Source organism: Dermacentor andersoni, chromosome 1 (assembly GCF_023375885.2).
Source record: "Dermacentor andersoni chromosome 1, qqDerAnde1_hic_scaffold, whole genome shotgun sequence".
NCBI lineage: Eukaryota > Metazoa > Arthropoda > Arachnida > Ixodida > Ixodidae > Dermacentor > Dermacentor andersoni.
The window spans coordinates 93102108-93117291 of NC_092814.1; the positions used below are offsets into that span (position 1 = coordinate 93102108).

The 15184-nt window shown below is 40.5% G+C and overlaps 1 protein-coding gene across 1 annotated transcript in view; it reads left to right on the forward strand.

Annotated features, from left to right (window-relative positions):
- Positions 1 to 15184, forward strand: part of LOC126544726 (zinc finger CCCH domain-containing protein 15) — a 33652-nt gene continuing 18468 nt past the window's right edge. The window contains exons 1-6 of the mRNA XM_050192185.3: positions 1 to 167; positions 2499 to 2600; positions 3511 to 3601; positions 4053 to 4193; positions 11272 to 11363; positions 14924 to 15115. Of these exons, the coding sequence (XP_050048142.1) occupies positions 96 to 167; positions 2499 to 2600; positions 3511 to 3601; positions 4053 to 4193; positions 11272 to 11363; positions 14924 to 15115 (690 nt within the window). The 5' untranslated portion in view covers positions 1 to 95. The remainder of the gene's footprint in view (positions 168 to 2498; positions 2601 to 3510; positions 3602 to 4052; positions 4194 to 11271; positions 11364 to 14923; positions 15116 to 15184) is intronic.

The window sequence follows — 15184 nt, forward strand, 5'->3', positions numbered from 1 at the left end:
GTTCGGTAGTCTCCGCTGTCTCCGTGCTCGTTATTCACCATTTCGCCGTGTGTTACGGTACCTTCTAGGTTTTGCAATTAATTAAAACTGTCACTATGCCTCCAAAGAAGAAAGCGCCTGAGCCGAGTAAAAAGACTGAAATGAAGAAAAAAGAGAAAGTAATTGAGGTAAGCCAATGACGAGGCTTATGTATGTTGCACATCACGTCAATTCCACGGACACCGTTAGCGAGACTTTCCGGATTGATCGAATAAATCGCTACAAAGAGCGCAATTACCCATTACACGTACTACTGTCTTACACTTACTCAACTGTAACAGCGAGAACGTTTCATTCGCGTTGTGCTTAGATGCGCGACAAGTACTGACAATCATGTGCTCATGCGGAGGGAACGTGTGCCTAGGTTTCTTTTTTTATTCCTTAACCCATGAGTACAGATGATTGCCAAAAAAGAAAAAAAAGATTATGCATAGGTGTGCTTTATTATAAAGGTAGTCCTGAAAAATGCCCTTCACAGCATTTGTAATGGTTTGTTAGAATGGTTTGCTGCTTTTCGTGTTTCATATTCGCGAGGTTTCAGATCTATTATGAAGTTTAGTATATGTTTATGCTCTACAGCGAGGCAACAAGTTAGTAGGGCGAAGAATGGCCTAATTTTAGAAATCCCTAGAAATGTGCAAATTCAAGCAAGACCTGTTTCTAGACGATCTGAATCGTACATGATGCAGGGTGATCGAACGTTTAGCTGCGTTCGTCCGACCGTTTTCTTTCTTTCTTGTTAACAGGGTACTGTTATGCGAGGCTAACCTTGAAGTGATTGACGGAGTTTGATCGGCTTCCACATTATAAAACGGCTTGCATTTTCATTTGAAAACGTAAATGACAATATGCAACACAAATCATGCGTGCGTTTTACTTGGGCAACCAGTAATCGGGCCGGTTCATGATTCAGTCTTCAGAGCGAAAATTGCATGCATAGCTTCTCCCTAAAGATTTTATAAATTTTTGCTGTGCATAACAGAAAACACGAGAACTTGCGCCATTATACATGTAAGAATGCCTCAAATAAAATATACTGTGCTAGACACGTGACAGAAACCAATGGTTGATGGCAACACGTGCGCATAGTTTGGTTTATGAAATTTACTACTTACAAGAAGTTTCGATGCGGCAGCCTATACTAACCTGACCAAATTGCTTTTGTAATATTTCCGTGCTTGTAATTAGCATTCCTACTTTCCCTCTCCATGTGCTGTTTTAGCTGAGACTGGGAAAAAACTCTGTGCAAGTAATTAATCCACTTTGCTTTTATTGTGAAGTAACATTGTCATTTACACAACAAGAACAGTTATTTTAAACAAGTTTTTCTATGCTTAAGGAAGATTTACTGCTAATAGTTGCAACCAGCCGATGACAAGGTGCACACAGAAAAAGATGTGTGCATTGTCTGCTGGTTACAATCCTTGAGTTCAGTCAACTGAACTGACTTAAAACCATGTTAGCTCTTATTTGCTGTTGTTCTTATTTGTTCTGAAACACAACTGTAATTCTGAATTTGTGACTCTCCAATTCTCATGCATGTCACAGCTTGCTCTTTCTTGCTGTCATTTATAGCGTCCTGTATGTTTATGAGAGAATGTCTATGACAAGTCCTGTACCATCACCTAAAGAAAAGCAATTATAGGTTAACTGTTTGCCTGGTGTGCATCATTTTATTGCAGATAAATTAGTTGTTTGCATTGATGGTGTTTAAAGCAGGAGATAATTGTATCCTACAAGACTTCCTTTGCAAGATTTTGCTGGTGAAAGTATCATGTAACCCGCCACGGTAGCCTAGTGGCTATAGCGTTGTGCTGCTGAGCACGAGTTGCGGGTTTGACTCCAGCTGCAGAGGTTGCATTTTGATGAAGGCGAAACGCAAAAACTCTCGCATACTTAGATTCAAGAGTGCATTAACGAACCCCAGGTAGTGAAAATTAATGTGGAGTCCCCCACTATGACATGCCTCATAATCAGATCGTGGTTTTGGCACGTAGAACCCCATAATTAATTTTTGTTTAAGTACCATATAAACAGTTTTATAGCATCTTGTTTGGCGACAGGGGTGGGGGGCCATATCAAGAAAAACTATATATAGAAAGTGCATCATAGCTGTTTCCATGCATGGCTAAGCTCCTCTGAGAGGGAGGAGAATTCTCTTGTAAACCAACTACACCCTCATTCCTCCACCCCTTCACTCCTTTGTGGCACTTATATTGAGCTGCATTTTTGCCTAACTAACTAGCCATGCTGCCATTTTCTTTCAGGCTTTCATTAGAAACAGCACTACGCTATTACTAACCAGATCGTGTGAAAGCAAAGTTTGAAATGTGAGGGAGGGGAAGGATTTTATTACTGTGCTCATACGCATGGGGCTGCAAGTGTGAAAAAAAGCAAGCATGGGAAAAAAAATATCTGTGACATCCCATGCTTCATGTTTTTGCTTCATTTTACTGCAGGACAAAACATTTGGCCTCAAAAACAAGAAGGGAGCAAAAACGCAGAAGTTTATCCAGCAGGTTCAGCACCAGGTGAAGTTTGGCAATCAGCCTGCCAAAAAGGTATTGTACCAACCATACTGTACAGTCTTGCATAATAAAAAGCTCAAAAATTATCTGATACTTGTGCTTCCATTCCTGACAGCTTCAGTTTCTTTATTGCAAAGGTTTGTGTATCCTGTAATCCAGAAACACAGTTTGGTCACATTGTGCAGCAGTCGGTCCTGGCATGTTGCATTATTATAGTTTTACTTGTTTTGCCCACACGATGTTTCAAATACGAGTAGGCTTCTTTTGAAGGGAGTGATTAAATTTTTTGAATTGCTTCATTTTGGACCTCCAACCTGCTTTTTAGGTGCAAACATTACGTGAATCAAATATGGTTTCCTTAAGGGATTTACTACCGTAGAGCGTTGCACAGCTAGTCAAGTTGTAAGTAGCACTGTATTGCAACAGACTTCAGACATCATTAACTAGTGCAAAAAAGACAATGAATGACATCGCGAAGCACACAGGACAGAATGTAAGTTCTGTCCTGTGTGCTATGGCTCAAGTCTGTAATAAGCACCAACTAGCCCAACTGTCTCCTCTAACTGTACTCCACGTTCAATTCCCAACCATGCTGGCCTCATCATAATGAAGGAGTGATGTAAAAAACTTGTACAGAGCTACCAGAGCACATTAGAAAACTCCTCTAACTAGTCAGAATTAGTTGGTAACCCTCCACTATGACAATCCTTACAGAATGAATGTATTTTTGTGACAGAATCAATCAGTTGACCTAAATCAGTTGACCTAAATCTGAAATGAATTGTTCCAGTTGAAACGCACAAAAATATCTGTACACAGCATTAGGTCTTGTCTTAATAAAACATCAGCCAGATATTGAGACAAAGGACCATCGGTGATTTCTACTCCAGGGCAGATGAAACTATCAGGGCAGACATATTCAAGACCTCTTTCCTTCCTGCAGGTGGAAGCACAAGCAAAGAATGAGAAGAAGAAAACTGAAACTGAAGACTTAAACCAGCTACTTTTCAGGCCTGTTCAAAAGGTAGAGAAAGGTATGCTGCTATTTTTTGTGGGCCAAAATTCTCTTCGTTGAGTGATGTCCTTATAGTATGGGTTGCAGCAGCTTACAGTACAACAAAAATAGCTCATAAATTGTATGTGCGAATTTATTTTCCAGATGACTCAAACATGATAAAATGAACCTCCAAAGGTCATCATATCTATTGTGTTCTAGTGCCCAGAAGCGTTTTATGACTTATATGACACAAAGCTGTGGATGAATAGATGCATGGAACTCGAATAAATGAGCCATGAGAATTCAATGCTAATCGTAGAACTAAGATGCATGCATGTAAATTTGAAATTAAGTGGAATACTAGGTATTTACGAAGTCTGGACATCACAAGATATTTATTGCATTGAGTACATGGTCACCACTTGGCTTATATTGCTGCTATGGTTTATGTTGAGTAAATTCCCTTATTACAAACATTTTGTTTACAGGGGCTGATCCAAAGTCAGTGCTTTGTGCATTCTTTAAGCAAGGAACTTGTGGGAAAGGTGATAAGTGCAAATTTTCTCATGATCTAACTATTGAGAGGAAAGCAGAAAAGAGGGATATCTACACCGATATGAGAGACCAAGGTATGTTACTTTCAGCCAGTGCTGGGCTGTTTTTCTGCCTTTGAAACATCTATGCTACAGCTGTGAAGGGAATTGTGTGCAGTGCATATATATATATATATATATATATATATATATATATATATATATATATAGGGTTTTTTTTCAAAGTTCAGCACGCAGGACCCGACGTAACATACGCAGGAAAGAGACGACAAACTTTTTGGAAGACTTCTTTTACTTAACGTTTTCGGCTGGTGGACCAGCCTTCGTCAGAGTACAATAACGCATGTACAACACATACACAGCTTTAAAGGCACCGTATCGCGAGCAGAGGGCGCGCTGTCTGCACTGACTGGACCATACACTGCGCATCATAAACCATTATCATTGCGCATTATAAATGATTATCAATGACAGGCATTTTGGAATATACAAAAAATGAAATGCAGATGTGTTCACGATACAATACATACAAACATGACTCCCAAGTAAATGCCAGCGGTTACCATGATTATGTGTAGTGAAAGCAAAATGACTTATACATGCAGATACAAAGGCGTGATGTTTAGCACATGGCATCGTAAGTGCAACCTCGAATTATCTAAAAATTGAGATGTTAAGCGTACAACCTTGAACAACAGCGAAATATGTCAATAGAGCCACATGTAATGAAAGACAGAAAAAAAGCGCTGAAATCATGTGTGTACACTGTGTGGGAGGTGTATATTTGTGCTCAGTCTAAAGTTAGACAGGTTAGTTTTCCTTTGTTTTCATTTATTCCGAACGAGACAGTGTTAAATTTGTGAATCAGGTAAGATTCGCAAAGCTCGCGGTCATGGTTGGTGCGGAATCCAGATTCGAGTATTGTTACTTTGAGATTATTAAATGAGTGGCCCGGCATGTTTACATGTTTCGAGAGTGGTAGATTTGGTTGGGATTTGGCATGCGACCTGTGGTTGTTAAAACGGATCCTGAAAGGTGTTTCAGTCTGGCCTATGTATTGCATGTGGCAAGTTCCGCACTCGAGCAAGTACACTACATTATATGAATCACAGTTGAAACTGCCTTTAATAGTGAACATGAATTGGCTGGCTGTGCTGGTGGCTGTCAATGTAGGCGTTATATGAGCGCAGACTTTGCAACGTGGTTTATTGCAGCGGCTGCAACCGGTCGGGTTAGAAGTGGCGATCTTTGAAGACGTTAGTATGTCACCAATGTTTTTCGAACGTCTATACACGACATGAGGTGGCTCAGGAAAAATGGCTTTTAACCTGTCGCTTTGGGTGAGAATGTTATAGTGTTTGCGGAGTATGCCCGAGACCTTAGGGTTAGATGCGGAATGTGTGAGTATCAAATTAGCTGACAGGGAGCCACTGGGTTTGTTTCTGCCTTTAAGAAAGTCCATCCGGTCATATCCTGCCGCTCGGTGTATCGCGTCATCCATCATTTTCTCTGGATATTTACGGTTGAGAAGTTTCTTTTTGAGTTCCTGGCAACAAGAATTAAAATCGTCTTCTTCGGAACATATGCGCTTAAAGCGCTGTGCCTGGCTATATGGAATCGCAGTCTTGCAATGACGCACGTGGCTGCTTTCAAAATGAAGAAATTGATGATTATCAGTTGGTTTTTTGTAGAGTTTTGTGATTAGGCGTCCATCGGCAATGGTAATCGTGACGTCAAGGAAGTCTACAGATGACGGTGAGTAATGATGTGTGAATTTGATAGCGGGGTGTGCCTGGTTGAATGCCGCAATGAAGTTTAAGAGTTCTGTTTCGCTATGTGTCCAAATACAAAATATATCGTCGATGTAGCGTTTAAAGTAGATAGGTTTTAGTCGTACACTATTAAGGAACGCGTCTTCGAGCACTCCCATGAAGACGTTTGCATAGTTAGGGCCTATTTTAGTTCCCATCGATGTTCCACTAATTTGTACATAATGAGAATTATTAAATTCGAAGTTGTTAAGCTCGAGAACTAACTTAAGCAGAACCTCGAGGGTTGAGCTATCAATCGGGCTATTACACTGGAGGTGTTCATAGGATTTCAAGACAGCCTGAATGCCATCCCTATGGGGAATATTCGTGTAGAGGGAAGTGACATCCATCGTCACCAGAAGCGAGCCTTCAGGAACGGTTAGATCTATTATGTCATTAAGAAAAGCATTAGTATCCTTAATGAAAGAAGAAAATGTGGCTGGAATAAATTTGATTAGACTGTCGACGTAACGAGAGATGTATTCTGTGACTGTTCTGATGCCGGATACAATGGGACGGCCTGGATTACCTGGTTTATGTATCTTGGGCAGCAGGTAAAAGCATCCGGCTATTGGACTGAGTGGGATCAAGGAGCGTGCTGTTTTATCGTCGATCTTCTGCTTCTTCACCAATGCTTTTATGTTCTCCTTAATTATGGAAAGGAATTCGTCGGTAGGATCACAGGGAAGTTCTTTATAAAATGTACCGTCAGATAACTGTCTTGCAACTTCTTTTTTGTAATTTTCTTTTGTCATTATCACGACCGAGCCACCCTTGTCCGCCGGTTTAATAACAATATCATCGCGTGTGCTTAGGCTTCTAAGAGCATCGGATTCGCTAGTGGAAAGATTTCTCTGGAATGGGGCACGCGTTCTTGTAGGTGTCGAGCATGCGCGAGAAACAGCTTTGATATATAGGTCTAGGCATTTGTCCCGTTGCGAGGCAGGCGTCCAGTGTGTCGCGGACAGTATAGCTGGGTGGTCCTGTTTGCTGCTAGTGCGGCCATGAAAATATTCTTTGAGTCTTAAGTTTCAGGAGAAGTTTTCAATGTCTTTCATTAACTGGAATTCGTCGAAGCCCCCGGTGGCTGGACAGAAATTGAGGCCTTTTGAAAGAACCCTTTCTTACGCAGGCAGAAGCGCAACATGGGAAAGGTTAACTATGGTAGTGCCCGGGTTGGTTGTTTCCGGCAATGTTTTAGCAACTGGTATTACAGAAGTTGTCGAACAGCTTTGTTTGGTAGAGTATGTTATCGCCGGGACATTGTCCCGTAACAGTTTCCGACTTTTTATTTTGTTTAACGCATTCACCTTTCTTTCTTCGTAAACATTCAGCAAATGTACTTCATGCGGAGCAAGTTGGTCAACCAAGGTATTTTCTACATTTAAAAGTGAACTTGCCGATGATTCATAGTGATTTAAAATAATACGTACTAGCTGGAGTGAAGCATTAGTCAGAACATCTTGCCACTTATGCTTTTTTACAGTCGATAGTTCAGAGGTAGCTGGGTTTACATGAATTCGAAGGCCCCTAGGGATTATTGAAGTATTAACATACTCTCTAAGGGCGGACACGTGAAGTTCCGCACGAATGCATTTTTCAGTCACCTTCCGGCACTTCAGAAAAGATACAGAAACAGTACTTAAAGTTGAATTACCAAAAGAGTCTTGTAGATCTCTCGTTACGTCGACAGTCTAATCAAATTTATTCCAGCCACATTTTCTTCTTTCATTAAGGATACTAATGCTTTTCTTAATGACATAATAGATCTAACCGTTCCTGAAGGCTCGCTTCTGGTGACGATGGATGTCACTTCCCTCTACACGAATATTCCCCATAGGGATGGCATTCAGGCTGTCTTGAAATCCTATGAACACCTCCAGTGTAATAGCCCGATTGATAGCTCAACCCTCGAGGTTCTGCTTAAGTTAGTTCTCGAGCTTAACAACTTCGAATTTAATAATTCTCATTATGTACAAATTAGTGGAACATCGATGGGAACTAAAATAGGCCCTAACTATGCAAACGTCTTCATGGGAGTGCTCGAAGACGCGTTCCTTAATAGTGTACGACTAAAACCTATCTACTTTAAACGCTACATCGACGATATATTTTGTATTTGGACACATAGCGAAACAGAACTCTTAAACTTCATTGCGGCATTCAACCAGGCACACCCCGCTATCAAATTCACACATCATTACTCACCGTCATCTGTAGACTTCCTTGACGTCACGATTACCATTGCCGATGGACGCCTAATCACAAAACTCTACAAAAAACCAACTGATAATCATCAATTTCTTCATTTTGAAAGCAGCCACGTGCGTCATTGCAAGACTGCGATTCCATATAGCCAGGCACAGCGCTTTAAGCGCATATGTTCCGAAGAAGACGATTTTAATTCTTGTTGCCAGGAACTCAAAAAGAAACTTCTCAACCGTAAATATCCAGAGAAAATGATGGATGACGCGATACACCGAGCGGCAGGATATGACCGGATGGACTTTCTTAAAGGCAGAAACAAACCCAGTGGCTCCCTGTCAGCTAATTTGATACTCACACATTCCGCATCTAACCCTAAGGTCTCAGGCATACTCCGCAAACACTATAACATTCTCACGCAAAGCGACAGGTTAAAAGCCATTTTTCCTGAGCCACCTCGTGTCGTGTATAGACGTTCGAAAAACATTGGTGACATACTGACGTCTTCAAAGATCGCCACTTCTAACCCGACCGGTTGCAGCCGCTGCTATAAACCACGTTGCAAAGTCTGCGCTCATATAACGCCTACATTGACAGCCACCAGCACAGCCAGCCAATTCATGTTCACTATTAAAGGCAGTTTCAACTGTGATTCATATAATGTAGTGTACTTGCTCGAGTGCGGAACTTGCCACATGCAATACATAGGCCAGACTGAAACACCTTTCAGGATCCGTTTTAACAACCACAGGTCGCATGCCAAATCCCAACCAAATCTACCACTCTCGAAACATGTAAACATGCCGGGCCACTCATTTAATAATCTCAAAGTAACAATACTCGAATCTGGATTTCGCACCAACCATGACTGCGAGCTTCGCGAATCTTACCTGATTCACAAATTTAACACTGTCTCGTCCGGAATAAATGAAAACAAAGGAAAACTAACCTGTCTAACTTTAGACTGAGCAGAAATATACACCTCCCACACAGTGTACACACATGATTTCAGCGCTTTTTTTCTGTCTTTCATTACATGTGGCTTTTTTGACATATTTCGCTGTTGTTCAAAGTTGTACGTTTAACATCTCAATTTTTAGATAATTCGAGGTTGCACTTATGATGCCATGTGCTAAACATCACGCCTTTGTATCTGCATGTATAAGTCATTTTGCTTTCACTACACATAATCATGGTAACCGCTGGCATTTACTTGAGAGTCATGTTTGTATGTATTGTATCGTGAATACATCTGCATTTCATTTTTTGTATATTCCAAGATGCCTGTCACTGATAATCATTTATAATGCGCAATGATAATGATTTAGGATGCGCAGTGTATGGTCCAGTCAGTGCAGATAGCGCGCCCTCTGCTCGTGATACGGTGCCTTTAAAGCTGTGTATGTGTTGTACATGCGTTACCGTACTCTGACGAAGGCTGGTCCACCAGCCGAAAACGTTAAGTAAAAGAAGTCTTCCAAAAAGTTTGTCGTCTCTTTCCTGCGTATATATATATATATATATATATATATATATATATATATATATATATATATATATATATATATATTGCTAATCTATGTCTACGTTTTTCAGTTATCGAAAAAGGTAGTTTTGCTCTTTTGGGGTGGAAAGAATGTGATTATTATCATTCGCATGTGCACTTACGATACCTTTTCCTCTCTCTCTCGCTTTAAGGGTTTGTACATGACTACGCACTCTTGGGAGAACACTTCATTTGTATTTAAGCACCCGTAGCTGCTTCACTTTGAAGTGGGGTCCTGCAGAGTAACCTTTCATATATTGATATCTGCTGTAGATGTCATATCAGGCACTTCTTTCATATAAAGTAGAAAAACTTAAGTCATGCCATACTGTACGCTAACCAGATTTACACTTTAAAGAGTGCGCGTCCATGTGTGTAAACATTTACTAGCTTTTCGGTAATATGTGCAGTATCTCAAGTCAGTGTAACTCATGTTATGGCCTAGTGGGGCTGCTTTGAAGCAGTAGAAATTCTGGGCCTCTTACCAGGGGTGATGTTCTTGGGTGATCACTTTAGAAGATGCTCTCACTATCATGAGATTTCACATGAATAGTGCTGGATGTTCTTGGCGTCTATTGGCAACAGCGTTATTGAAACTGTGCCAGCTGTGCTAAGACAGCATGCTAGGCCTTGTGCCAGGAATGCCATCATTAGTAGATGCTGATATGTCCGGCGCTAGTCACGTGAAACCTCATGAAAGTATCTTCGAAAGTGATCACCGAAAAATGCCGCCCCACTACACAAGTAGTGCTGATGAGACAGCGCCATGCAGAAGTGTATGCAGTAGTAGTATGCATACACTCTGATGATCGTATCTAAATATCTGATGATTAGCACTGTACAAGTATTGACTAGTTCATTGTAAGAAGCATCCACTTGTAATATTAAAGATGTATAAACTGCAGCAAATTGACATGGTATTAAACTGATCATCACTTAGTGTTGACTGCAAGGAAAATTTATTTTTCCTTCAATTTCTTCCTCATTGCAAACTGATTGTGATTGTAGTGAATGCAAATGCACTTTTCAAGACCCTCTTTGTGGCAAATGTGTGCTAATTAGTTGCTGTTTGCACATATAAACATTTGAAATTGTCATTCCCAAGCATAATTTTCTTTGTGTCTCTTTTCTCTTGTGCTATACTGCCCCTAGATATTGATTTTTCAATTAAGGCAAAATTTTTAGAAATAATTGCAGTGTATTTTTTTTTTCTTTTTGTCCCATCGTAATAAACCCTCATTAAGTGCTGCCCTACTTGTATACAGAGGATCAGGATTCTTGTCAACAGCATGTAGCAGTGCTCATATGACACATTTAAAGAGTAACATGACATTCTGGTTCATGTTTTTCTAATAGGTGCATTATATTTTGGGTTTTAGGACACATTGGAAAGGAAGCAGAAAGTTATGTGCGGAATATTGCATAATGCAGATTTACATCTGCCAGCAGCTCTCCTGTTGGAATCTGTGGCTTGTTTATGTACAGACAGAAGTAGATTTGTATTCAATATTATGATGCAATTTTATAAGCTCTTCTGTTCGGCCACAGCTTCCACTTGGCAAACCTCTAAATATTATAATATGTATTTCAGATACCATGGACAACTGGGATGAAGCCAAGCTTGCAGAAGTTGTAGAAAAGAAGCATGGAGAAGCTGATAGGCGGATGCCAAAAACGGACATTGTATGTATGCTCAATGTAAATTGAGAAAGCCAACATTGCATGCATAATCAGTGGTTTCTGCAAAGGCTGACTGAAATACCTAAAGACAGTGCAGTAGATTAAGATATTTATTTTGGCAGGACACTTTCCTTGCACTGGGCATCAAGAATTGCGCGATAATGATTTATAAGCTAGTAATTGACTAAAATTTACTAATTGTTTAGTAATATCTTCAGGGTGCACTTTGTAATTGCAAGGTGTTGAGGTCATGTCCAATTACTAGGAATCTTGAGACTAGGACAGGTTCCAAGAAGACCACCACTAAATTTTGACTGTATTAGTGTACCATGTAGTATTGGCATGAAGTTGACAATTCAGCTTTTAGGAAATATATTATAAAAACATGTTTCTTTGCCACATTGTGGGGCCAGATATCTTGAAATAGGTGAGCGTCATGATTCCTTGTAAAGGAACATGCCTTAAAGGGGCTCTGAACCACTTATAGAAGTCGAGAAATGCATTTGAAGTTAAAGTAGACTATTCCAGAAATACTTTACCGCAAAAAGTACTTTAATGTATTCAGCAGAAACGGAGTTAATGGCAATCAAACATCCTGTTCGCAGTGCTTCCGCTGCTTCTTGAATGACTTGCACTGCGAAGGCTATGGTGGAGCAGTGTGTGCCCACAACACTCTGCGTACTGATCAGTCTGGCAAGCAGTTCAAATTTGATTTTGGAGGTTCATATAGACGCCATTATTTCTGATTTTGGGGCCTACAATGTGCCAAACCCGGTAGTCCTCGGTGAGCTGCAGTGTGCTCAGCCAGTGGACTCGTCGCAGCACCCTGCAGCTGCTGCAGTATCTATGCTACATAGCAGACTGCAGTGTGTATGCACAGCATTTGCTTTGTACACGACAGGGCTTGAGTGTCTGCTCACTCGCGCCCATGTGCTTAACTATGGCCATGCTACATGGTGCAGACCGGCTTTTTCCTGCACCAGCTTGATCGACGAATGGTAGCCACATAAAACTTGAATATTTTGATGTGCTATCAATAGCTCAATGTGATGCGAAGTCTGCCAAAGCATCTACCAGGAGCGGCCAGAAGTGAGCACGCGCTGGAAAGCGTGTGTGTGGTTGACCTTAAGTTTCATGTGGTTCGAGGCTAGTATAGTGTTGAAAACTAGTCGAAATTAGCAAGACCTCATGGCTAAGACACCGGTAAGCAGGGTGGCTAAGTTTAATTCCTACGTGGGCGGCCGTAGGTGAGTGGGAGCAGACAATAGTCGGCTTCTTCCGGAAGTACATAATTATTATCGAAATTCGAAAGTAGATTTTTGCTTACTTCAGCCCGTTTATTAAACTGCTTCAATAAATATACATGCAACGAAATGCATTCATTCAAACAGCCTTCCTGATTGATGTCAGCTATTGGCCAATAACATCTGCGTATGAGAATCTGCTATATTGAGAAATAAAGTGTCCGGAAAAGAGTGAGAAGCAGGCTTCCATTGAAAAGAGAGCGTTTGAGAAAAAGGTGACTTCGCACTCCACTTGAGAGGTCCATGAGCCGCACACTACTACAAAATTGGCCTGGGATGTTCGCAGCAGCATATGCTATCTGCGGACTGTTTTTTCATCAAGCTCGAGGAGTGATTCAGGACCCTTTTAAGCAGAGATAGGCTTTTCTTCCCACTTACACTGTGGTGGGTTTTTGCATCAGTTATTTAAGGGTAATTAGTAGAATATAGTACATAATGCACTTACTGGTGCACCTCTACAGCTGCAATTAACGTGTTGCTGAAAAAAATTGGCTCGTTTTCTGTACTGCACCGTCTCATAATGAATTTTTGTCAGAATTTGGTGAAACAGCCTGTGTTGCAGCTACTTATTCTTGCCTGTAGCCAGCTTTCTTGGCAGTTTTCAGCAAGCTCTTTCGTATGGAATTTCTTTGTGACCTGCAATACATGAGCTGCAGTCTTTTGTATGACATTCATGTATTGACTCTTGGTAGCAGCAATTTACTGCAATGTTGATAGTTACCTACATGTAGTTTGTAAAAAAGAAAGGTAGGATCATTAAGTCACTGTACAAGTGCCATATGAAACAAAATCTTTGGAATGCAGATATTTAATTGTTTGAAAATATTTGAGTGTGGGATTATGCTAGAAATGGATTTAGCATTTTATGAATGACATGCTGGAAATTCAAGACTTTTTTTTTTTTTTGAAGTAAGGTGTTATTGTAAAACTGCAAGGGAGGTGAAATTTGAGCAAATTGGTATGTACCCGGTCTGTCAGGAACAGTTCTAATACTATGAGCCTTAACAACATCTAGAAAGACAAGCATCAGTGCTGGGAACAGAGCTTAATAGACAACTACAGCTTGAAAGGGAAACAAGCATAATGTATGGCAACCAAGCTTGTGTAAGCACAATGGGCAATAGGTGATAAAAACTCAAAAGAACAGATGTAGCTTTTGACACCTGGCAACTGCTGTGACATCATATTAGTCTTCAAAACCAAGCTGCAGTGTTTTACAAAGGAGATTTAAAGGCTGGGCAATGGGTTTGATCTGCTTTTTTATGGATTACACTGCAATCTACAAAAGTGTAATCTACAGCTCATTTTTCTTCCTCTCATTCGGGTCTCTGTGGCTACTTGGCCTAGGTGCATGTGCTTGTTTACTGCTTTAAGAGACTGACTGCCAATCATAAACTCCTCCATCCTCACCAGTCTATTGAATGTTTATTTAGCTTTTTTAATCTAATACCCTAGTCACACAGAGCAGTTTTGATCAGGACCAAATTTATCAGTCGCGATTGGCTTCTTTGCACAGGCTGCAAAAGGGAGTCAATTGCGACCTAGAAATTTTGTCCTGATAGGGCTCAATTGTGATTGAAAGTGCCTCATGTGACTGGGGTACTCATCTTCGAGCCTACCTTTTAACTTTTGCTGGATCAGTTCCTTTGTTATAAGTCAATTCTTTGTTGTTGTTGTAAGCAATCTTTTGCTGTAAGTCATTTCCAGCATTGTTAATAGGACATTGTCCTCCTGTTCTTCCTTTTGTTCTTGTGTGAACTGTAGGTGCAATGTATATTAAGTCCAAATATAGCAGCTCTAGTCACCTGCAAACCACAGGTTGCTGAGGTACTTTCCGTTTTCCCAATCTGGCATTTCGAATGCGTCTTGTAGACATGCGGGGAATAAGAAAAGAGTGATTGTACCTCCTTGCCGGTCTGTTGATGGCTAAAAACACTAATTTAGCAGTGGCAACAGAGGTGCAAAATGATGGTACAGCTTCCATCTGACCATGGCCAGAGGAGCCAGACCAAGCACTCCTATGATTTCTTCATTGAGTCATCTGTCATATGTAGTAAAAATGCCTGCCATTGTACATATGAAGACCCATTGTTTTATATGTATGTGTGCATAGTTAAGGTTTCAGGGGAACTAACTTCTAACACCTGTTAGTATGAACAAATAACTACTCATTACACTATATAAGAAATTTGATGTACTAAAAAAATAACCATGAATTTTAACTCGCTACAGAATGATGTTTGGTAACCTTTGTTGCAGATTTGCAAGCACTTTTTGGATGCATTGGAGCAAAACAAGTATGGCTGGTTCTGGGAATGCCCGAATGGAGGACAGAAGTGCCATTACCGCCATGCTGTGCCTCCTGGGTTTGTGTTGAAGAAGAATAAAAAGAATCTTGATGAGGCTAAAACAGAAGATACCTTGACAATAGAGGACCTCATTGAAACAGAGGTTGGCACATGTTATTACATTGTCATGAGATCATCATTAAGAAATTTAGTGCAAGCACTCTTTGCAAGC